The 24,569-nt window shown below is 43.7% G+C and overlaps 1 protein-coding gene across 1 annotated transcript; it reads left to right on the top strand.

Moving 5' to 3' along the window:
- Positions 1-335: 335 nt before the first annotated feature.
- PEDS1 (plasmanylethanolamine desaturase 1) lies at positions 336-20,695 on the top strand. The gene is made up of 6 exons (XM_086761032.1): positions 336-617; positions 4,180-4,299; positions 15,319-15,410; positions 16,668-16,812; positions 17,499-17,711; positions 19,490-20,695. The coding sequence occupies exons 1-6, from the start codon at positions 353-355 to the stop codon at positions 19,609-19,611; spliced, it is 957 nt and encodes a 318-aa protein (XP_086617158.1). The 5' UTR covers positions 336-352; the 3' UTR covers positions 19,612-20,695.
- The last annotated feature ends 3,874 nt before the right edge of the window (positions 20,696-24,569 follow it).

Here is a 24,569-nt window from a genome sequence, read left to right as displayed (position 1 = left end):
GGTGGGCGGCTGGAGCCGTTTTGGTTAAGGCTCACGGGCTGGATTACCAAACAACGGGACCGAAAACGATTTCGTAGGTACGATGACGGTCTTGGCGTGTCACGGTAACGGTGGGGGCTTCCAGAAACCCCTCCTGGTGCCGGCAGCGCCCGGTGACCGGACCGGCTCCGCGCCGTGGCGGGCAGGACGGCTCAGCTGCGCCGCCAGGGGGCGCGCGAGGGGGCCCTGGTGGGACCGCCCCGCCCAGCGGCGCCGGCGATAGGCGGGAGGCGGTGCGGGGGCGTGGCCAGCCGCGCTCGCCGGCCCCCCCCGCCCCTCCCCGCCGCAGCGCGCGGCGCGGCCCCATTTCCCGATGCTGCCGCGGGCCGCAGGGCTGGCGCCGGGCGCCTCGCCGGGGCCTGGGCGCTGCTCGCCGCCGCCCGCCGGCCTCGAGGAGGAGGAGGAGGAGCAGCCGCGGGGCCGGGCCATGGCGAGCGGCGGTGCCGCCGAGAGCGTCCCGACGCGGGCGGAGGCGGCGGGGCCGCAGCCGGAGGCCGCGGAAGAGCCCGAGGGCGGCAGCCGGCGGTGGGGCGCGCAGCACGCCGGGGCCCGCGAGCTGGCCGAGCTCTACTCCCCAGGTGAGGGCGGGCGGGCGGCTTCCGTCAGGGCCGGGTCCCTCGGGGAGCGGGAGGGGTGGCGGTGCCTGCCCCCGCCGCCCTGGGGCAGCGCGGCCCCTCCCGGCGCGGCTTCGGGGAGCCCCGGAGGAGCGGGAGGAGCCGGGCTGGGCCCTGCCGGGGCCGGGCCGCGCTGGGCGGGGCGGCCCGGGCCGGCGGGCGGTGGGGTGCCGGCGGCCCCTCGTCTGTGTGCTGCCCGGCCTGGGCAGGGCCGTGCGTGCGGCCGGCTAAAGCGGGTCTGGGAAGCGGGCTGTGCGCTGGGCGAGCCGCTGCGTCTCTGGTGTCGTCGAGGGCTCCTTTGTTGGCTCCCGGTGTCTTGGAGATGGGTCCAGGCGCAGGCTGGGCGCTGGGGGAGAGGCTTTGCTGTGCGGCCACCAGCGAGGCCTCCCTTGCGTTTGACACTTGTCACTCGTAAACTGAGACTTGATGAACACACCTAGCACACCGCTTTTAAAGCAGGCTTTTGAGAGGCTGAGAAGGCACTGTTATGGAGAGGGTGGGTGGTCAGGTTATGAGAAGGTGCCAGTGTGGGACTGGAGCTGATGTCTCAACTGCGGACTCATGGTTGAGCTGCTGGGGTGGAGATTTTTAAACTGGAACCGGCCCAGAATTCTCTTCCCTCTAAAAACAAACAAACAAAAAGTTTCCATCCCAAAGCAGATGTACAAATTTAATTGCTAAGCAAGGTAACAACAGAAGCTTTCGCTTCAAAATATTTATTCAGTGAGCACCTCAGAATGGGGCAGAGGAATGTTTGAATATTTGGAGGAATGTCTGAATATTTGTTTTGGTCTTGTCTTCCTGGAGCTTGCTATTTGTCAGAGCTCAATTAAGTGACTCCAGCCATTCGATTATGCTGCGGAAATAACTCTAAACTCCTTATAATAAATTTGCTATTTCTTTTTAGGTCACAGTGTGAGCAATGCTAGGTATTCATGCCATTCCTAGTGAATTCCTTCACAGGTGAAGGATTAGGAAAGGGAAGACACACTTCCAGCATCTTTCAGTTTCCGGCAGGTCAGCTGAACAGCTTAGCTTGCATGTTCAAGGCAATTACTGGAAAAGCACAGAGTTCTTACTTGCACAGAGCCAAGCAATGATAAAGAAATGCATGCATTCATTAGTTTCAGTTTTCTAGACTGTTCAGGGCAAGTCTGCCTATTTCAGCTTGTATTGGTCACCTCTTCCTTGCCTTGTAAGAAGGTGGTGTGTGATGTTTTTCCGCTGGTCAAGATACTCAATTCTGATCCAGACTGTGACTGATTGCTGTGCTTTACAGAAAAGCCATCACTAACTTTCCCTGTGCACTGTGTTCTTGCTCATAAGGGAAAGATTTTCTTCCCCAAACAGCTTGCGACCATCATCTTTAGCTATAGCATTCCTGGGAAGTCTGTGGAGCAATATACATATTGTGATATCCATCAGCAGCAAGCTGTGATAATATATTAGATGTGCAATCTTTTTCTGGAGTTACATAAATAACTTACATAAACAACGTGTGAATATGTGCTACGGGGGAAGTACATGATGAACTACTCAATTCTTAAGAACGGGGATTACATATAATTGTGCAGAGTGAATATGGCTCTGGAATATTTCCATGATTTATTTAAGCATGTACTTAGTGGCTTTGGCACCTCAGTCCTTCATGCAGGACATACATTTAAATTTGAGTGCTCTCTAAACACAAGTTATTTGTGCTGACTCTGCTCCTTCAACTGATTCGCCTTCCTAGCCTGGCTGGGGCTGGGGCCGTGTTTCTGGACACGGATTATCTCCAGACAGTTGTCCTCGGATCCCCGTGTTCAGAGCACAGTTTGCATAGACTGAGCTCATGGGCCTTGCTAGTAAGGAGCCTAGTGTCTCCCTGCAGTCAGCTAATTGTTCCGTGAGGATCTACCCTCTCAGCTCCTCTAATCAGGGTGTGGTTTTCTTATGCAGGAAGTGAGTGTTAATTAACTCTTACTTTCATTACTCCAGGGATCTCTTTATAGAATCTCTCACATTGTGACCTGATGCTATGTTGAAGTATGCTTGTTCTTGTGTCTTAATTTAATTTTATGATTCTCTGCTACTGCGGAGAATATTAATTTATATACTCATGGCCTTTCTAGAAAAAAAAACCTCTGAACTGTAAAAGTCTTTATTAGCACTTCTTTAAAATACAGCATTGTAGGCACATTGGAGATAATCCTGATTCTCCTTTGCTGTTCCTAGTTTCCTTTTCATTGCATGGTATAGTTGAGAAGAAGGACTTGATTTAGCATTTAGGAGGAGAAATTTGATCAGGCAGTAGGTCAACATAGAGGAGTAGTAGGAGAGAAGCTCCTGTCCTGAATACATGCCAGACATGTGAGTATGTCTCTGCTCCTATGAGAGGATGCTGACCTCGCATGTAGTGCGCACTGACTGTTCCCCTGCGCATTGCTTGGCCTCGAACTCGAGTGGTGTGAAGTGTGCGTGGCTGCAGGAGGGAGTGGGAATGAACTGCAGGGTCACCTGCTCTGGGAAGCCCTGGGCAAGAGACAGCTGTGCTGACTGGCCCCCTAAAATAGGTGAAGACTGACCTGTCTGCTCCTGAGCGTGTTAAGAGCTAGCTACAGCCAGGGTCCCCCCAGGCCAAGGTGGCAGCTCAGCTCTCTTTCTTGGATGTAGGCATTAAAGGTCTTTCTGATGCCTTAATCCATGCGGATTTTGCATTGAGTGTTCCCTTGCTCTCAGCAGCAGTGCCTTGTGAGGATCTAGCAGTGACTGACAGGCAGAAGCTTTCTGCTGCTAATCTGAATATTCAGTGTTACTATACTCTGTGTCCTCTTTTTATAGGCAATAAACGAGGTTTTTCTAGAGTTACGAAGTAGTACAGGAAGGTACAAGAGAGAATTTGTGCCAGTTCTTTCTCTTTGCTTATTCTGTCTCCTGTCATCTCAGAATGGCTGAGAGGTCATAGCATTTTGCCTAGGAGCAGGAAGGCAAAGGCGAGACTGCAGGAGTTAAGTAAGCAAGCTTAAGAAGTTGCAACGTTATGAAAGCAATTGTAGCACCAAAGTGATACTTTTTCCTGTTAGTCCAACAGCTTTATTTACAAGCTCTGAGATTTTAAATATAGGTGATTTAACTTGGGGGCATCCGAGGCCGGAAATTTGTTCCCGGATTCAGCTATAGCAGCAATGCTGTATACTGAATGAAGTGCAAATTTGAAAAAAGATGTGATGTAGAGGAACATTATGCTAGCAACCGCAGGGAAGAGGAAACTAGGACAATGTGAGATGATGTCAGATTTGTCCCCGTTATTTGGGCAAGGGCAGATGGAAGGGGTTAGTAGTGGCTCAGGGAAGGGGAATGTCATTTAACAATATATGCACACCTCCCGTGGATAAATAAGTTCCTGTTTCAGTTCTCTGTCAGACAAATGGAGTGAGTCATCCAGGCAGTAGAATAATCTGTCTATATTATTTCAGACTTCAAAATGTCCTCTCAGATAAAAGTAAAACATGTTTTTTTTTCCTTTTTTTTTTTTTTCCAACAGGAAAGAGACTACAAGAATGGATCTCTGTCATCTTATGCTTCTCTCTGATCTGTTTCAATTTTTACAACCTTCTCTTCTACTTGCGACTGGAACACACGCCCTCTGTTATTGTTGGGATATGTAAGTAGGAACTGTTCGCTGCCATGAACAAGGCAAGACTGTTGTAATGCTGGAAAGAAGTGTGTGATCTTTCAGGCTTGACTTACTGTTGGAAAGAGAGAGGGATGTTTGTGTGTGTGCAATTGTAGTGCCTCTGAAACTGAGATCATCTGCAGAAATTGTTGCTGCTTTGTCTTTCAGTGACTTCTCAGTTTTTCAAAGGTGAAGTTTTTATGGTAGCTAGTTAAGTTTGGTGTTCTTGCATAGTCATTGCAAATGTCAGAATAGCTGTCAAGGCTAGTTGGAAACAAAATACATTGATCGACAAAAATATTTACGAAAACTCTTCAGAAAGCAAAAGCCCAAGAGAAATCTTATAAAAGGTATTTCAGGCATCAAACTGGCTTAATTTCTGGGGACTGGTAACTAAAAATGAGTAATTTTAGGTATTATGTTTTCATGTCATTATGTGAAGTTTGGCCTTTATCCTGAATTATGACTTTTTTCCAGCAATATAAGAAAAGTTGCAGCTTTCTTGTGGTAATAAATGTGACTTGTGGTCTCTTATTACTTCGTTTGATTAGAAGCCTAGGCCAGCAAGCTTGGTCTCCTGTCTTTGCCTGAGATGTGTAAAGGTATTTAAGTTGTCTGGATGTTAGCAATACAGAGCTAACTGGTCTAGGTGCAGTGTGAGCGGTGATTTCACCTTTCCAGTGAAGGAGAAGGACTTGTACAGCATCGAATTACAATGCTTTACAGCTTTACCAATAGAATTGGGAATTGCATGGAATTACCTAAAGGAAAAACTTATCTCAGAATAAGCTGGGTGTGAAAAGGGACTCCAACATCCATTACATCATTCTAAGCCTAAACCTGCGTATGACTTGAATGTTGCTTAACACTCAGAGCAAAAAGTCTGTGTTTACATGAGCTTTGTGTTATCAGAATAGTATGGAAATGCTGTTGCACAGAAACTTTCTTGAGAACAGGCAAAAGAAAGGGCGGTGGAGCAGGCTGAGCTGAAGCAGGTGGCTGACTCAGTCTGTTGGCGTTATCTCGGCAGCAAACGTTACTGGTAGCTGTATGGTCACGTATGTATGGGAGGGGACGTGGGAAAAGAAAAGAGGATTAAAGCTAGAAATCAGAAGAGTCAGCTCTACCATGCATACCTTTCATAACTTTCTGGTAAACTTCTAATGTGGGATGAGGGAGGGAAGAGAACAGTAGCTAAGCATTTCACCGGTCTTCTACCATACTTGCGATGCATATTGAACACTGTATTAACTTCTTGTGTTGGGTATGTGTGAATGTTTACATGCTTTTTATGAATTGCCTTGTTAACTGAAAGGAGAACAACTGGTGTCATTCATTAGGACACTATATAAGCTAGCTATAGGTGTTCAGCTTCTGTGCTTTATAATAAAAGTAACTTTTCTATAAACTGTGTGAGGTGGTGTATCTTTTAGAAGAGAATAGTACTTGTTCATAATCACTGAATATTGCTAATGATTTAAAAAAAAACAAAACACAACAGCAGATTCAGACCGTGAGAGATGTTATGAATTTTTGCGGAAGCTGAGAAATGGTAACTCCTGATGTCTGTTTAAGGGTTATTGGCTTTGTGTTGGGGCTAATGGGGAGCAGTGTCCTCCCACTATGAATCATACCACCTCCCTTGGCCTAATTTAGTCTTGCCTGCTCTCTGCTGGTGAGGCAGAGGTGTTGGGAGGAATGGGGCAGAACATGATGTGAGAGCTGCTCCGTGACGATGAGGAGAGATGTAGACAAGAGAATCGGTAATGATGGTTGACCTGTAGCGCAATCTGTTTGCAACTGGCTTTCATCTCAAAGTTAATATTGATAAAAGCTTAAGTTCTCTGATATCCTGGTTACGAATTTAACTGATAAAGCAGCCAATTCACTGATAATATTATTTAAGTAGTAGTGAATGATTAAAGTAGTAGAATCTGAATTCTATGTAAATAAAGTAGTGTGGAAATAACTGATAGAGTGTATAAAAGTGAGTGCAATAAAACAATAAGTGCTGCGTGCTGTTTGGTTTTGCTGTCTTCCTTCAATACATTGTTTCTCCAGATAAAGTGTGAATGATGTCTATAATTCCCAGTGATGATTAGATTTTATTAAGTTCTATGAAACTCATCCCCATAAATGCCCTAATTCCTAAATAGCATGTGCAATATGATGGGTAAGATAGGGAATAGAGTCACATTGTCAGATGTGTTCCTATGGAGAGCTTTCCTGAAGCTTACATTGGAATATTGACCTTTGAGTGATGATCACAAATAAAATATTCTGCTAATAAAGACATAGCTCTAGATCAAGTTCACATCTTGGAAATCTGAAAGTGGTCCGTGATCCAGTGGGCTGGATCTGATCTGCTGCACAGACCTGTTCATTAAGATGCGTTGTTGGGACACCCTGTGTACTCCTATGTAAATATATATTTTCTTCTAAGAATAAGGAGTAGTTTGAACCTTCTGCATAATTTTCCCTAGCCTAAGCCCTGTATCTATAATTAAAGGCTATGTTACATCTTCTTTTTTCATGCCTTTAAAAGCACACATAATTGTAACATGCATAACACTGTAAAGATCTTAACCTAGAAATTCTTGGGACGGAAAAGATCTGATCCTCCTGTTGCTGGCAGTCCGAAAGCACTTACTTCCTTGTGTGATGTGAGCAGGCTCTCGGCTCAGAAGTGAACTCACATGGCGTGCTGTCGCTTGCTGTGCTGAATCACCTGCACGTACTCCTGCTGTGGAGTGAGGGAAGAACTATGGGGTGAGAACTTGGTGGAGTTGTTTTACAATAGCTTTTGAACTGAGTTATTTTCTGCTGACTAAATATGATCTTGCTGGAAAGGAAGAGGCATGTGAGTCTCTGTCTTCCAGGCTGGTTTAGCAGAGACAAGGCAATTCTTTTCCCTTCCTCACTGTCACAAGCGAAAAAGGAGAAAAGAGCGAGTGGGCAGAGGATGGATTTATTTTGTTGTTGTTTCTGTGTTAAATCCAGTCATGCCCTGTTCTGAATAATCTCAGCTGCTGAGAAGCTATGAAAATTTTCCTGTTTGTGCAAGCTGACAACTACGTAGACTTGAATTTGGTATTTTGTTTGCATGCACACGGTTAGCTCCAGGGTAGGCTTGGGTAGGAAGGCTGGGTATGGTGGAGGTTTAATGCTCCCATTTTTTCAGCTGCAGCTGAACTGTCCCACTGCAGCAGGACACCAACCTAGCAGTTCTGCAGAACCAGAGCAGCCTCTGCCACCGCAAGAGGAGCTCAGTAGTGCTGGGGACAAGGCTGGCATAGGTATTACTTGTGTGATAAGCAGAAAAGCCCCACCAAAACATGTGAGATTAGGCTAAAAAGCTCTTACACTTTCAGGTGAGTTTGTGGTGTCCAGCATATTATTCAAGATACGTGAGTGGTATGTGTATATATATAGAGGTGGGATATTAATAGTATCTAGATAAAGTTTGGCAAGTACACCGTGGATTCTGTTCTTCGTTTTTCCCTCCCTCTTTATGTCTTTGTATAGGAATTTAAAGCTTTTTTTCCAAATTCATTGACTTGTTTCTGATATCTGACTTTTATCTGCAGCCACATTTGTTTATTGCAGTCTTAAAAAAAGGTAAGTTTGTGTTGTAACCTGTTTATATTCATGAGAATGGCCCCATGTAGGGCAGGTATCTTTAGAAACATCTTGTGACATAACACAAGATACAAGAAATCATAGCTGTCTTGAGAGACAGGAAACTAACTTTTTAAAACCTGAGGTACACATTTCACTATTGCAGATGTTGTTGGTTAGCCAGAGAGCGCATGCAGAAACAAATAACTTGGTTCATTTTCAAAATAGAAACTTGTTGTGATCAAGGCCCTAAACCTTTTTGTTTCAAGGTTGAGTAGCTCTGCAGAGCTGCACTTGGTTAGCTGCATTGCAGAGCCAAACGATGAGTGTGTAATACACGTGAAAGCTCTGGCAGGCACTGGAGTGAAAGCACTCCAGAGACCGTGAACACTTTATGAAATGGACCGCTGTGCGCGTGGATCAGCCGCTTCAAACTCCTGCTGCTGCCTTATAGCAAGAGACAGAACTGTGACGATGTCACTCCTCTTTGGATTTACTTTGTACATTAGAATGAGCTTCCACTTGAAACTTTGATTGAAAATGTCCTTGAAATTACACCAGGAAAACCTCAGTTAGCAAAGGAAAATTATCCTTTACTTCAGTGTTGGTCCAAGTAAGCCAGATATTTGTCACCTGCTGTTTCACCCCACCTGAAGTAACTGTCAGTTACTTCATAGCTGTGGGTAACTTTGTGTTTTCCATCCTAAACTGTATCATCTCTTAAAGATGGAGACTCCACAAGTTGTGATTAGGTAGGTAAAACTTTGTTTCTATGTTTTGTTGCACTTTGTATTGCACAAATAAAATTGCATTGCACTAACACAACTTGTCTTACATCATCTTCTGTTGATCCGTTTCGTAGTAGCTGGCTGTGTTAACTTAGGAGCTCTAGGCCTTTCTGGCACCAAGGAATCCTGGAGGCTGCTGGTTTTGAAAGTGAAGTTACGGAGCATAATTGGTGGTTTGCACTCGGGCGGGTGATGTTGACACCAGTTACCTGTTCTTTATGTAACGTGGATTGGGGCTGAACTTCTCAAGCAGTGGGCAGCTGTCCTCGGGCAGGGTGGAGATGGGGGAGAGGGGAGCCCTTCTCCCTGCCTGAGGCCCCTCACCCTGGTAGTGGAGGGGAGCTGGTGGCACGGCCTGATCTCTGCTTTCCCACTTGTGTGCACAGTGGACGTGCCATCTCTCTTTATGTCAGCAGCGGGGACTGGGACAAAGAAAGCTCTGTGTGCTTATGGAGGTGTCAGGGGCTCCCTTAAAGTTGCAGGGGACTTTGGCTCAAGGACTTAAGACCTGTAGGTCTCAGTGGCCCTGTTTCACACAGAATAATGCCTCTTGAACTTCAGAGCAGGAACACGTGTTGGGGCGTTGCCCTGAAGGAGTGGTTGTAGTGAGTGGTGACAGTGTGATCAGCTTTGGTGAGGAGTGCAGCCCTTGAACAAAACCGGCATTATGGCTGCTTACGTCCCACACCAGGAGATGTTCAGGTATTGGGTCCCCTCTGGGAGCCAGCCTGCATGCACCAAACTGCTCAGTGCTCCCGAGAGCTGAGCCCGCCCTGCTTGATTCCTAGGAGTATTTTAAATGGATGAATCTGGAGGATTACTTTGATTAGCCATACAAACGAAAGTGTTGGTTTGGGGTTTTTTTAGTGAGGGAAAATTTGCTCTTGGTTTTCATATAGTGTCAATTGTTCTCTATTCCTTTAATCACTTTCTCCTGGGATGGCTTAATGGCTTTTTCTAGTAATGCGTTTTCAGGAAAAAGAAGTACATACAATGCTACTTTGTTTAAGAACCTGAGGCCTATGTAAGATTGTCAGGATTTTGCCATTTAAATGTGATGGGTGCTTTGCAAGCACTCAGTCAGCTGGAGAAATAGTAGGAATAGCTTGCTTTGTGCTAATAGATCAAAGGCTTGAAAATACAATTTGGCCATTCCTATCATTAAGTTTATGTGCTAGTGGTTCTTAGCCAAATCATGCTTTTGGTAGATGAATATTTGCTTTAGGATCTGCTGCTGTTCAACTCCAGGGGAGACAGTACCCTGATTCCTTGGGGATCTCCTTTTACTGGTAGCTTCTGGCAGTGTCACAAGCTACGTGATTTCTGCCTTGGGTCTGGTGTTTGAGTCTGTGGCAGTTAGAGGTGAGCAGAGAGGTGTGCCCTGTTCTCAGGCGGCATTGCTGGGAGGCAGTGGATTGTATAATACATCTGATAGCAAGGCTCTTCTTTTATTTCATAGCTCAGCTGTGTTCTCTTCTTACTTGCACTGTTGGGTCCAGTTCTGACTGCATGTTTCTCAGCTTTAAATAGCCAAAATGATTAAGTCGCCTTTTTGCTTTTAAGTTGCTACCCTTGTTGAAATGTTCAGGGATTACTTTCTTAGCCTCATAACTTGCCGTAGTATCAAACTCCTGCCTTCTCTGGGCTGAAAGCTGCTGAATGTGGAATCCAGATGACTAAGGCATTTTATTTTTATAAGCATATAAGTAACAAACAACTTTAGCATATTGATTTTTAGAAAATGAAGTTTTTCTGCTGTGGAATCAGCCACTCCCCGACTCTTTAGTGCTGTAATATTCAACTAGTTTGTACAGCCACTGACTAAAAATGACTGTCCTTCTCAATGATCTTGCACAATAGCATCAAGTTATTAAATAACATCTTATGCCATTTTTTTTTTCCATTCCAGAGACTCTAACTGAATTTTTACAGTTAATACTAAACTTTACATACTCCACTGTAAGGCTTCTGGGTTACAATTTGAGAATTACACCTGTGCAAAGCCAGGCTTACACTTGGCTCTGTAAAATTTTGGTGAAGTACGACTCTTTGTTGCAAACATGCAAAATGGTTCTATCTTTTGAGCACCTTGTACCTCAAATGTCCTGCTCTCATTTGGCTTCCTTCCTCTCGCGCCTGGGAGCAGGTGCGTTGCAGGAAGTGGTGTGTGACTTGCTGACAAGTGAAGCCCTTCGTTAAGGCTGCAAGTTGTAATCTCTCAATTTGATACTCAAGCAAGAAAGAGGAGGAGGGAGGGCTTTTCTGAACGGAATGAAAGAGGGAGCAAAAGCCATCTTGTGTCAATGATATGTCTGGGCCAGTTGCACTTCCAGCCCTGCGACCCACTGCCCTGCAGGTGACTTGGCTGTCTGAGTGCCAGCGGTCAATGTCCCATGACTGAGACGAGAGACACTCGCTGCCTCGGAGGTGTCCCCAGGGTGCTGCTGTGCCTGGAGGTGTGCATGTACAAAAGATCACAGATGCAGGGTGGCTGGAAAAGAATAGCCATTCTAGCAAGTGTCGGTGTCAGTTGTGTGTTCACTTACTTTAAAACGTCTGCTACTGGTTGAGGTTCACTTGTACACCTTTGGTCTCACTATATGCTAGGGCTTTTTCTTTCCTCCTGATTCAGCAGTATACTTCCAAAACAAAGAAATCCTAGTGTGTTGAGCAAGGTGTGCGACTTACTACTTAACTGCAATGCCTTCTTCCCCTCCTCCTGTGTTTGCTCAGTACTCACCTCCTCCTCAAACAGAAGCCGTAGATGGGCTGATTCACCATCCCACTGCTCAGCAGGCTGGAGTACAACCAATGTGTACAGAGCAGTATTTCTCTAATGCTTTACTGATCTTGCTTCTAATGAGTGTGCAAATCCACCATTTGCAGTTCGTGTGTATCTATACTGTGACTGTCCTGCTTTTTCTGACTTAACGATTAACCCTTAATTCACGTTCAGGGCTGTTAATCTTATCTTGCCCTCCCAACCTTGGTGACAGAGCATCAAGATCTTATACCACCTTAGAGAAGTGACTGAACTTGTGCCTTGGTTTTCCCATTCTAACTGAAGACAGTGCTAGGTATATGAGAATATTGAGGTCGGTTCATTGGTGCCTGATGTGCCTTCTGAGTCTGGAGGCAGGATGCAAACAAAGTGTTACGGTGCTAGCCATGTATAACCTTTGGTACAGTTTTTGCTTTTTTATTGCAGCTGGTCATACACAACTGCTGAAGAGTAAGCCCTTCTGCAATACAGCTGAAATACGATTTCTGGTAGTTAGGTCTTTTTCAGATTGCCTTAGTATAATGCACTGCTTCAGGCACCCTTCATTCTTTCCTCCTAGCTTTCTACCAGCTGATATCAAAGTAACATGCAAAACATCTATTGAACTGTCAGTATTTTGCCTCTATTTTTGTTGTTCTTCCTGCTGTTATTTCAAGCTCTGATAATGCAGTGTGCTGGAGGCGATGCGGGTTAATAGGGGGATTACCTCAGCAAGAATGGTATTTTAGTTGTTGCAAAGTGAAGTGGTATTTGGATATCTTCTCGTGAATCAAGGCTGTTTGCTCTTTCAGCTGCTAGGTGCAGATCTAAAAGCTATTGTGCTCCATCCTGTCTCACTGTAGCTTATGAGTGTGGTCTGAAAAAACAAGTGTATGGAACTTACTCCTTTTAAAAAATAAGCTATTTTCAGTATGATAAGGTGATACATAAAGGGTGCAGTGTCTCCTGCTGTATTTGAGCGCTTTGGCCAGCTACATAATGGATTCAGCAGTGGAGATTGATTTATAATATGAAAATAAAGCCTTTTGGGGTAGTAGGTGCCACATTAATCCTGATTTTATTTCCTCTCCCTTTTTGAAAATGGGAGGGAAGGACTGCAGAGGTGAGGGATCAGCACATCAAAAGGTCACCACAAGGAGGGGTAAATCTGAAATACGGTGTGCTGCAGGCACTCTATAACTGCTGTGCCCTGAAGATGAGCGTGTGATCAGTAACAACAGAACAACCTCGTCCTTTTCATGTTCTAAAAGTTACCTGCTCTTTAGCAATCCTGCTAATGTTACAAGAACTTCATTAAACTGGACTCTCAAGGCAGCTGACCTAAGCATCCTGATTGGAAAAGGGAAATCAGGCAAAGTCCAGATCATGACCAGGGTAAATAAAGCTGTGTGGCTTATGGGGAAAGATGCACATTTGTTGTTTTGTTTCCTGGCACACCTCAGATTGCTTTTAAGTTTGTGTGAGAAAGGAAGGAGTAACAAGATACCTTGGAGTCAAAATGAAATGAACCAGTATAATCACAGTTTTAACTTTTGGATTGGATTACAAGTGAGTTGGAATTGTCTTGTCTACCATCTTAGCAAGCAGAGGGGGTTCCTGCCCATCACGAGAAGCCTCAATACTATAAGTGAGAAGCTGTGCTTGAAGAAAGTCTTCAGACACATAGAGAAACAAATGCTGGCTAGTGGAGGAGAGAGCCAGGAATTCTCCTAGCTTCACAGACATCTGAAGAAGAGTTGGTGAGGCAGGCAGAGCAAAAAGTAAATTTCCTGCATCACTTCAGGTTTTGCAACTCCCTGATGTTTCTGGTGCAAAGACTGTTACCATGGGCAACTTCTGTAAACAACCTGATTTGTGTAAATATCAACAGGGAAAACTAAAGAACTGTGTTCCAGCTACTCTGACCTGGCCTGTGAGTACTCCTCTAGTTTGCATGGACTCACAGGCTTCTCTGCGAACTGCAGAATGTGCCAGTAGTAAGTGACTGTGCCTTATGCTCTGAGCACCAAAGGAGAGTAGGGAATTGCTAACTGAGCTGCTTTGAAACGTATGTCTTGAACACATAATCTTTGTTTTCAGTTGCTGTGACTTGTTCAACGGTAGACTGCAAGCTCTCATATAGTGCTTTAACTGGCATGAACTTTGTATGTGATTATGAGGGATTTGCACTGAGACCAAATGCTGTCGATTCCCAGGTATATCATATTTGATAGGGCGCAGAAGCTATTTGGAAATCTGGGACATGCTTCTGCTGAATTGTTTTAGCCAGACCTGCAGGTAATAAGTGTGTGCTGCCTTCACCTTTCAGAGCCTGAATGCTGGCTCCACAGAGAATCACAAAGTATGCTTGTATCCATATTCAGCAGGTGGTCAATCTTGGGAAAAAATGAACAGAAAGATCTTACTGATATTTTCATTAACCTGAAGGGACAGCACTGTGGTGAAAAAGGATCCCGATTCTTAGTCTGACTCATTCTTTAGCAAATCCAGACTCCATCCAGACCTGGTGAATCTATCTTGAAACTTGCTCAGAGCAAGATGTGCAGGTTTGAAGAACTGGTGCCACTTGGTGTGCCTGTTATTTAAAGGGCAGGGTCTGACTGTCCTAAATCCCTCAAGCGTACAAGTCCCAGGGCAGTATCTCGCTCTTTGCTGTGTTGCTGTAGCCATATTGCTGTGCTGTATGCCACATTCCCCCAGCCTCTCCATTAAAACCAAGGAAACTTATTTGACAATCTTCTTTGAATTTTCTTCTTCAAAAGCATAAAGAGCATGGCAGTAGAGCTCATGCAGGAGGGAGTCTCAAACTGCTGCAGACTTTGTTACTCAGGGCACTGGGAACCTGGGAGTAGGATGACTTCTGCAGGTGAAGAATGATAGGTGTCTGTTAAACACCATCTGATAGATCTGTGACTGACTGGAAAATATACAGCTGTTCTGATCAAGTAACATCTCTTACATCCTTACTTCTCAATGTCAGGATTGCCCAGAGACTTGAATAGGTAGATTAACCAGAACATGAGGGCAGAAATAGGACTTTATGTGCAAGACCTGAAAATCATCTTTACTTGACCACAGTGTTAAAGTTATTGTGGTTGGCAGGTAGAAAAATCTTTATACTTGTTGCAACAGCCTCTATTTAATGGTATATCTAACAGATTATGCAAATACCATAAGTGCACAGTGTTCCTTTCAGAGAATCATTAGCGTGGTTTCTGGGGCCTTGCCTGTAGCTTTGCAGATGCCTTAGTCTTGAAGTTGTTTGATGTTCCAGATTCATTTTGTAAATAGTGTTGCTGTACCAAGGAGTGGCTTCTTAATTAGTGCTTATCTGTAGTTGCTGGAGTTCAGTGCTTCTTGTTTACAGACATGCGTGACCAAGGGAGACAAGGAAGGGTCTGCAGATAGCATTATCTGTTGGGATGGCTTTAACAGCTATTTCATAGCCAGGCAGTCTCTTAGACACTGCAGAAGAGTAGGGTAGGCAGATCTAAGGGACTCAGTTCTAACTTACTAGTGTTTGTAATTTGTATTGCATTTGTATTGTAACCAGCAATTGTAAAGATGTGTCAAGCTCTTCTGTAGAAAATGGGTTAAGCACAAAATCTGTAAATTTAATGAAGACTGTAACCAAATGGTGTCGTCTTAACCTCTTTTTCCTAGTTGCCTGACCTTGTGGTTATTCAAATTGGTTAGATATCACATAGCTGTATCTAAGTTAGAGGTAGATAAACAAGTAAACTTGTAAAACAAGTATAAAATGTGAATACATCAGTAAAAATGCTTTTGTATATCTAACTACCTCTCTCCTCGTTCAAGTTGCAGGAGTTATCACGGCTGACTTTCTGTCAGGATTATTTCACTGGGGAGCAGATACGTGGGGATCTGTGGAGCTACCCATAGTTGGAAAGGTTTGAGATTCTTATCCTTAAGCTTGAAAAAGTTGTGAAATACTTTTCTGAAACACTTCCAGTATTCCCAGCTGTGTTGGATAATGTATATAAGCGCTGCCTTGCAGTCTTGCCAATGTAGCCAGCTCCCCTGTTCCCAGAACCCTCCTCCACTAAATGGCACGGTGCCGTGTTTACACTCGGCCTCTGTGACATGTACAAGGTGACACTGTTCCATTTCATCACCTTGTGTAAGGTTTGCCCTCAGTTTTGCAATACCAGTGTTCACAGACCTTCCCAAGGTACTGTGGGAATGGCTTGTGACACCACAAGCATAGAAACCTGGCTAGACTTGCATAGATCTTCCAGAAGGCAAATAAACACAGAGATGTGGAGAATCGTTCCTGTAGCTAAACTCTCTAAAAGCTGTCTGGTAAAACGTGAAGACACTCCAGTGAGAAATGTTTCCAGTTCTCTGTGCTGCTGGCCCCTATTGTAAATACAGTAGTGTTAGGATGGTGATGACTGAAGGTTTGGATTTCAGATGTGTCATTACCTGCAGCTACAAATGCCAGATGCTTAGTGGAAGGTGCACTGACTTTTATAATAAGCAATAATCTGTTTTGTTTTTTTTTAAATAAACTTGTGCATAACTACCATTAATTACTCCTCACAGTGCAATATTAGAAGAATCTCTATTTAATAAAAAAGTATATGGAATATTCCTTGTAATTATCCAGAAATACGTGAACTAGAACAGCAGAATTAAGACTGTTGGTTTTAGGCTTATTTTTGTTCACTTTCACTTTGTCTATGTAATTTAACTTGCATTTAGTCTGTTAATGCTGGCATCTGTAGCCCATACAACATGTTAGGCTGAATTTTCATTTTCTAGTGTTTTCTTCGTTTATGCTGCTCACCAAGTGACTTATATTTGTTTGTGAATTTCACACACTCTTATCTGTGAAATTAGGATGCTGATGCTTTGTTTTTGAGACCTAGAGACTAAATGTCTTGAGTGAAAATTAAGAAGAATAAAACTGAAAAGCAATCAAAAACTGTATTCTATTCCAGAAACTGAATTGTTTTGCAAATATAAATCAAATTATCTGAAGTGTTGTAATCACAAAAGTTTGAATCCTGTTTACATGCTTTGTACTATGCAGCTCTCTTAAACTCAGTCATCAGACTTGAATGCATGGGAGGTTTTGGGGTTTTTATCTTTCTTTCCAAGATCATTATTGAGCCATGGTGTTGTTTATCAACTTGTTTTTTCAGGCTTTCATCAGACCTTTTAGAGAACACCATATTGACCCCACAGCAATTACCAGACATGATTTTATAGAGACCAATGGAGACAACTGCTTTATGACGCTAGTCCCGTTGGCAAACATGGCGTATAAATTTGTTTCTTTTTCCCCAGGTAAGCTGTTACTTCTGACTTAGGTGGATTTAGCATTTTTGTTGATATTTAAATGAACATTTGTCTGTGTGAAGCTAGGAGAAATCAATGAATGCAAGATCACAAGTAATAGCTGTTAGAAGCATGATGTTCCTGGGAAGAGGGAGAGAAACTGTTGGGTTTTTTTTTTTGTTTTTTTTTTTTTTTCTTGAAGGTGGAGCAACTAGAAGGCGGGACAGGTAGATTCTGTAACTCAACAGAGTATCTGTGGCTGAAGAGTCTTGCAAGGAAGCATTAGCAGTTAGAGTATAATATTCCTTTTGTAAGAGGGATCAAACTGTCCCTCTAGGGAAACTCATTGTTCTAAAGTGTATAAAAATGCTTCGTCTCTGTGCAGAAGTACTTTATTTGCAAACTAGAAATGCAAGAATGAAAGGAATAATTTAATTTTATAGGTGGTAAATTCAGAGTTTAACTTCCTGTTTATGATGAGCTGACAGATGTTGGCACTGACCAGCCTGTCCTGTGACATTTTGGAATTGCTTATGGCTCACTGGCTCTTGTGACACTTCTGCCAAAGCAGCTTCGTTGAGGCCTGTGTTAGTTCCTGCAGAACCAGGCAGCTCTGTCTGGGCAAGACATCATTTTCCTAGTAGAAATTTACCTTTTCATACATGGTATTTAAAGATACACATCTTGTTTTACAGAGACATTATATGAAACATGTCCTTGGGAGTGCTATGTCTTTGCCCTTATCATCTTCATAACCATGACGAACCAGATTCACAAGTGGTCTCATACGTACTTTGGTCTTCCACGCTGGGTTGTATTTCTACAGGACTGGCATGTCATCCTGCCACGGAAACATCACAGGATCCATCATGTGTCTCCACACGAGACTTACTTCTGCATTACAACTGGTACTGCTGTCTGTTTCATACTAGAAGCTCTTTTTAGTAGTCTGTGCAATTCACTTAGCAAGATGTAATTTAGCGACAGCGTATTGAGTACCTAGAAAATGGCACAGTAAAGCTAATTGTGCTGTTAGTTTCACTAGGAGCTCATGCAGCATAAAAAGAACGTGAGGGGAAGATTTGTGACTGGCTTTCAGCCTGATGGCTGTACTGAGATCCGATTGCATGGTATCTTGGTAATCTTATGCTAGTAACAGATTTTGTTCATTAAAGTCTTAAAGCTACTTTTCCTTCAAAAGATCATGTTGTCTGCAAGTGCAACTTACCTTGAATTTCTAAATTTCTAAAGCAAGGCTTCTGGATTTTCAGCCCTCATTCATTCTGATCTGGGGCAGGGGAGTGGACAAGCTTGCAGAACACTGGCTTTAGGTTCCTCTTATATGTATATTAAATTTTACAGCTGCTGTACAGGTGGGTATATTTAGTCACCAGTGTGGCACAATCTTGAATAAGCTCTCAAGTTAATCAGACAGGTGGAAATAATCCACTTCGGTTCTTTATTCTGTCATTGGCTTTAACAAACAGTTTCTATCAGTTTTGAAATATCTGCCAAGAAACAAATCTACTTCTCATGACAAGAATGTCATGTAAAAACAGTACTGTTAAAAAGCCTGATGTTACAGATGATGGCAAAAATCCTGCCACCCAAAGAGCTTTTTTTTCAGTCCTACTATGTCCTGAAAGTTTAAGCCATTTTTAGCAGTCTTGGGCTAGTTGCTTCTTTTTTTATCATTAAAAAAAAAGTGCTTCTCTTCACTCTGTCCTTTCAGTCAGTGTTAATACCACACTGGTCTGACATAACAAAGCATATTTGGATTTTCCAGTGGAGCAAAGTGCTTCTGCAGGCCTAATTCTCTGTCTTCTAGGGTAGAAGTGAGGAGGAGGACACAAATATGCAATCAATGTGCTTTTTAAAAGGGGCCTTTGCTGAGTAGAATAGGACTAGTTATTGTAGTGCACTTGTCAGTGACTTAAGAGTAGACAGCAGAGTCCAGAGTCTGCTTGGTTTCAGAGCTGACCTGTGTACGTAAAGGTCCACCAGTGTATCATTGCCAGGGAAGGTGTCAGATAACAGAGCTTTCTGGCATTCCCAATGTTAAAGCTTTCGGACTGACTGCCGTTTTTAGACACCAGGAATGAGCCGTCCGTTCCTTGAGGAGTTACAGCTGTATCAATGAGAATTGCATGGGCTGACTTCCTAAAGGGCACCAGTATACAGTGAGTTGAGTGGAGCTAGGAAAGGTCATGCCCAGCTACGGAAGGTGGCTGAAAACAGTGCCTGTTTCCATAGATCGTTAAACCTGTAGTTGTGTCTGATCAGGAACAATCTAGCTCTACAGAGGTTTCCGAGCCATGTTGTGTGTATTTACTTTCTTGCTGTACTACCTACTGAGAAACACAAGGGAAAGCCGAACTGGCTTTGGTGATGGGGAAGCTAATTGGGGAAAAATAGGTGAAATTGTTGGATTGGGGTTTTTGTTTGATTGCTGTGTTTCAATACTAAATCTAAGCTGCTGCTAATACAAATATCTTGCTTCTAACACAAATCACTTAACTTGATGGTCCCTTTTCCGATAGCTTTGCCATAGAGTAGTCCACCTCTGAACTCCCCTTAAATTTACCTTGGGTTTAATTTAAAGAATGTTATTAAATAAACACTGCAAGACTTTGAACTTTGGATGCTATGACAAACTAATCCTTTTTTTTCCTTTGCAATCACTTAGGTTGGCTGAACTATCCATTAGAGAAGATAAGATTCTGGAGGTGTTTGGAGAACATTATCCAAGGAGTTACCGGGGAGAAGCCAAGAGCAGATGACATGAAATGGGCTCAGAAAATTAAGTAACTTTTGCCAGCCTTCTGCAATCCTTAACTTGTTGCCAATGTCGGGGTTTTTAAAAAAAAAAAAAATTAAAAAAAAAAAAAATAATAAAGCCATCAGCCAAATTCAAGACCTGCAAAGAAATAACAGACTCTAAAGCACAAACTAAAAAGTGCTAACACAGACTGTAATGAAAAGAACTAACTCTTGAAACAATACTTGAAATGAAGATGATTACTCTTACTGAGCACCTTTTTGTTTAGCCATGTCTGCTTACATCTTAGAACATACTTCATCACTGTATCTCATAATGCTATCGGGCAAGCCAGAAGGCAGGACAGTCACTCCATTGGTACATGGTGGCGTAGTAAACATGTGTTGTATCAACATTATTTAACACTTCAGTAATAGCTTGTTGCCTAAGACCTATAGGGGGCACGGTGACAACAGTTTGTCACTTCATGTGTGAGTCCAAATACACTGCATGGAAACGGTGTGTCAGAGTAATGGATGCCTATAAAATCATCACTGTTCAATCAAATTAGTGATTGATAATCTTACAGCTCTGTCTTCGCTATCATGTTAAATCTAATTGATGTAATGTGGAACAGACTTCAAGAATCCCACTCCACCAGAGGGCCACAAATCCTCAAGTGTCTTCAGTTACCCGTAAAATAAAATTGTTCTACTCTCTATGTGGAATTGAGCAAACCATTTCTGCATAAGCCTTCAACTTAACGAGCCTCTGAGGAGAGGGAGGGCACCCAGTACAACACATGCTCACGTTTGTTCATGCGGAGTGCTCACTGATGAGTCTTCTATTAAGTGTTTCCTACCCTGACAGTAAATGTTTAAAATAGTTCTAGCATTGGGCACATTGCAAATAGCTGTATTCAAGAGCTCAAGGTATCAAACTTGTAATGCTAGAAGGGAAATGTCAATGACTGGTGTTTTGTTCTATTTTTTTTTAAGGTGCTTGCTTGTTTCTGTAAATAATATAAAGCCTTAATCTCTTCTGGTGTAATGGAATAATATTTTAATGTGATGTTTGAATGTATATAATATATTTATAACAAAGCAGTTGGATAATACTAATCATGTTTGTTAAGTCTTGTTGCTGTTCTTCATTCATGCATTAGCAGCACTTAGTCCAAGAACTTGATCACTGATTGCAAAATGCTCAGTGCTGTTCCAGCCACCTGAAACACCTTGCAGCCTGTTAAGTCCTGTTTAGATTAAAGTGATCAATTGTTTTTCAGCTTTGCAGGAGGTTGACACTATTACACCAAACTTCAGCACCTTTCAAGAAGTGCAACTATTTCTGCCTCAGAGGCTAAGGAGTAATTCTGCTGCACTGGGGGAGGGAGTTCCCCTAAAAACGTCCAACAGGCACTTTATCAAGTGAATGTGGCTTGGATCTTGTTTAATTCTCTCCTAAATGAAATCTTACTGAGGGTCAAAGAAGGCTATGTGTAAGAACAACACAGAGCATGGAAGGGAGCAGCCAGGAAGGCTGCAGGCTTGGTTAGGGAAGATTGCTGTAAGCTGGCAGGTTATCTGTCAATTATTGCCTAGTTCTCCTAGATCTGGGTGTTTAAGAGGTTTGATTCTGTGCCAGACCTGTTGGCTTGAAGTTGTTCCTAGAAATAGATTTATCTCTACTTGTTTTAATTTCCAGGCACTGACTGTTTAGTGTTATATTAAAAAATAAACGTGAATATAAATTTGGGTGGGAAGAAAGGTAACTTCCACTATTGTGGAAGTCGTCATGGTGATCACTACTCCGAATCAGTGATGTTAGATCACTTAATATTTGCTGTTTGTGGCTGAAACTTATTTTAAATTTCTTTGGCATAACAGGTGTTGACAGGTATTGAAATGAATATGTGCTGAATGCTGGTGAGGTGGGGATGTAAACTACCATGTGTCCAGAGCAAAGAATGCTTCCTCTTCTCCCCTTTCAGTGCGAGTCTCCTGCACTTCCAGAGGTGTAGGAATGCTTAGGGAACACATCTGTTGCTGTGAGTACAAAGAACTGCAGTAGTTATTTCTGACATCTTGACAAAAGTTTAAATTCACTACTTCTACCTTGAGACTCCCATAATCCATATTCTACCAGATTTGTAGTCCTTGGTTGTCTGTCCCTCCTGCCCTCATCCCTTTTTTTCCTCTTTCCCTCACCCTTGACCTCTGTTTCAGTTAAGTAAACCAGTGTCAGAGCCCAGTACAGAACTGGGTGGATACTCAGGACTCCTGTGTAAAACAGCCTTAGCCACTAAGTCATTTAAGAGCTCGTCTCTCAGTGTGAATTTAAATGCCAAGTGAACAGTAGTACAGTGTATATAACAAATTGATTTGAAACACATAAATTATTAGAATTTGTACTTCAGGAGTGCTGTTAAAAGCAATTGCTGTTGCCCAAACCTCTCAGCCACTTCATGTACAGTCTTACTGGAAACAAATCTGAGCTACTAATACTGGTGGCTGCTGGGCCTATCTATCTGTTAATCGTATTTAATTATGAGAAACTGGGATGGCAGTTAATCTCTTGATATTGTGTTACATGCTGATGCTGTGCTCAAGTCCTGAGGCAGCTCTTGCTCAATGACAGCCCATCCAGCATCACTGGCTTCTCTCAGGGTCCCGTATTAATATCACTGTTCATAAGGCGATGTCAAGGGCCACAGCCTGTGAGCATCATCCTTGATCTTTCCCTCCCAGCTGTGAGTTGAGGTGTATCTTAAAGCTTTGTACTCCTTGAAGAGGGTTAATGAATGCTTATTATCAATTGGCTTGGTTTTTGGTCTTCAGTTTGCTTCTGGAAGCTGTTCCAGTAGTGGATGTTTCTGTAAAATCAATATGGCAATTCTGGAGTAAAAGGCTGCATGGATCCTACTTAACAGATGTAAATCTGGCTTAAGATAAATTTGTCTTAAGTTGATTAGGAATGGATTAGAGCCAAAGCAGAATAAGGCACTCCTTTTAAGGCCACTCTACAGAGATGGCCTGCATTTCAGTTTAACTAAATGCTTTTAAAAGCTATTTGATTTCAGGCTGTCACTTCCAGAGAAAGACGCGGCTAGTCTTCTGCTCCTTGGACCTTCAGGAGAAGGTCTTTCATGCTTTCAACTTCTGCCAAGTCTGTACTTGCCCTCCAACAAGCTGGTTGCTCGTGGTAATGCAAGGGCCTAGCAGGAAGAGATGTATTTCTTTGTGTATCTGTAGTGTTGCAGAGATCCTACAAGCAGAGCTGTTTGGGGACTCATTTGCAACGGGAAACATTGCAGTGTGGTAAACCGATGAAAATTATTGCAAAGTGCCTTAAAATCCTGCTCAGCCTTTTCTTAAGCCAGTCTTCAGGACAGCCTGCTGGGGTTGGGTTTGGTGTGTGCTTTGAAGGTCCCGTGGACACATTTCAAACTCCTCACCTTTCTGATGTCTCTCAACATTTCAAATTTTGTTTCATTTTGCTGCTGGATCAGCTTATCTGTTCACTCTGCTTGCCTGCAGCCTTGACCTGTCTGCTGCCTCTGTGAAATACTGGGGACAAACAAGGAGGGTTAGTGTTTGCTGGAATAAACGGGAAGAAGTCGCACCACACAAGCAAAGGCAGTACGCTTTAAGCCAGCCTCGAGACCACACATGCATTAGGGGTTTATTTGCACTATTGAAAGAAAATATGGCTCAAGGACTGGTTTGGCCCACAGCTTTTTGCACAAGAGAGCAGAGCCAGCATCAGCAGCCTTGCCTGTGTGAAACAAGGCCAATCTAGGAGCTTCTGGCTGAGGTGCAGTGTCTGTCTGCAGTCCTCCTGGAACATGACTAGCAGCAGGCCTAAAAAGTGGAATGGGAGCTCTGGTTCATAGGGGGTTCACCTTGTCACCCACCTTGCCCCCCAAAGCTACTGCTGGTCCTGCGGCAGTGAGAGGGGCTCTGGCTGTTGATACCGAACGCCTTATCCTGGTGTGCTCTGCAGCAGCGGGGACTCCCCTGGTCCCTGTCCCCTGGCCAGGTTCCCTGGGCTCTCATGCCACCTAGCTGATGGCTTCATCTACTGCTGCTCTTGGCCATCTCTGAAATGCGGTACTAGAACTACATGAAATAAAATCCAGCCAGCAAGACCGACATTGCTCTTTTAAAGTGGCTTCAAAGAATAATTGATAGAACCGGTACCTTGGCTCCGTTTGCTGCTAAAAGCCGAGTGTGTTAAAGTTAATTGAGTAAATGTCGTAAAACACAACGGGTCTCCAGAACATTTTGCTTTGTAATTGTTTCTGCAGATTTTTATATAATGTCTTGGGGCATAGTTCTTGGAATCTGTGTTGCAAGGCAGGCAGAATTTACTTCCTTTTTTTTTTTTTTTCTTTCTTATTACTATAAGGGAGTAAGGGAAGATGCACTGTTGATTAAGACGCATCGTTGTACATCTTCCTGATGTTCTTGTCTCTTCTGGCTACAGCTCTTCTAGATTCATTTTAGCTACTTCAAGCCTGAAAATATTTTTCATTGCCCTGTGCTGGATGGCAGCAACCTCCTGACACACAGTAAGGAAGAGGGGGACGTGTCGGAGGGGGACAAGGGAAAGCCGAACGGCCCTGCCCCGCTGCGGCCTGGGCCTGCTTCCCCTCGCTCCCACACCGCAGGGACGGGTTGGGGATGCAAATGCAGAAACAGCATCAGCTTATTACAAAGTGACTGCGAGTACTTGTAAAGCAGGAGGAGAGCTAATGCTGCGCGTGTTCTGGCCCTAATGAACGCAGCTCGCCAATTATTTATATTAATTGCATTTGAGTTTTATGGGCTGTTAAACGCTGGAGAGTGTGCTGGTGGTTCAGAGCTCCCCGGGGAGCTCGCTAGATTTGCTTTTCCCCAGGGGTGTCTGCCGGATGGGGGAGCGGGGCAGGGGCGGCCCCGGCCGGGGGGCTCCCTCCTTCGCCGGTAGCCCGAGCCCCCCGGAGGCCTGCCGCTCCCGGGGAGCCCGC

This window comes from Chlamydotis macqueenii, chromosome 16 (genome assembly GCF_036417535.1).
Source record: "Chlamydotis macqueenii isolate bChlMac1 chromosome 16, bChlMac1.mat, whole genome shotgun sequence".
NCBI classification, from domain to species: domain Eukaryota; kingdom Metazoa; phylum Chordata; class Aves; order Otidiformes; family Otididae; genus Chlamydotis; species Chlamydotis macqueenii.
Note: the sequence above shows the minus strand (reverse complement) of the source record. Positions and strands in the feature narration are given on the sequence as shown.

Coding starts and splice junctions, on each gene's coding strand:
- PEDS1 (XM_086761032.1), top strand. CDS start 353: ATGCTGCCGCGGGCCGCAGGGCTGGCGCCGGGCGCCTCGCCGGGGCCT. Junction 15,411..16,667: donor AGCTACCCATAGTTGGAAAG/GTTTGAGATTCT, acceptor TTGTTTTTTCAG/GCTTTCATCAGACCTTTTAG. Junction 17,712..19,489: donor TTACTTCTGCATTACAACTG/GTACTGCTGTCT, acceptor GCAATCACTTAG/GTTGGCTGAACTATCCATTA.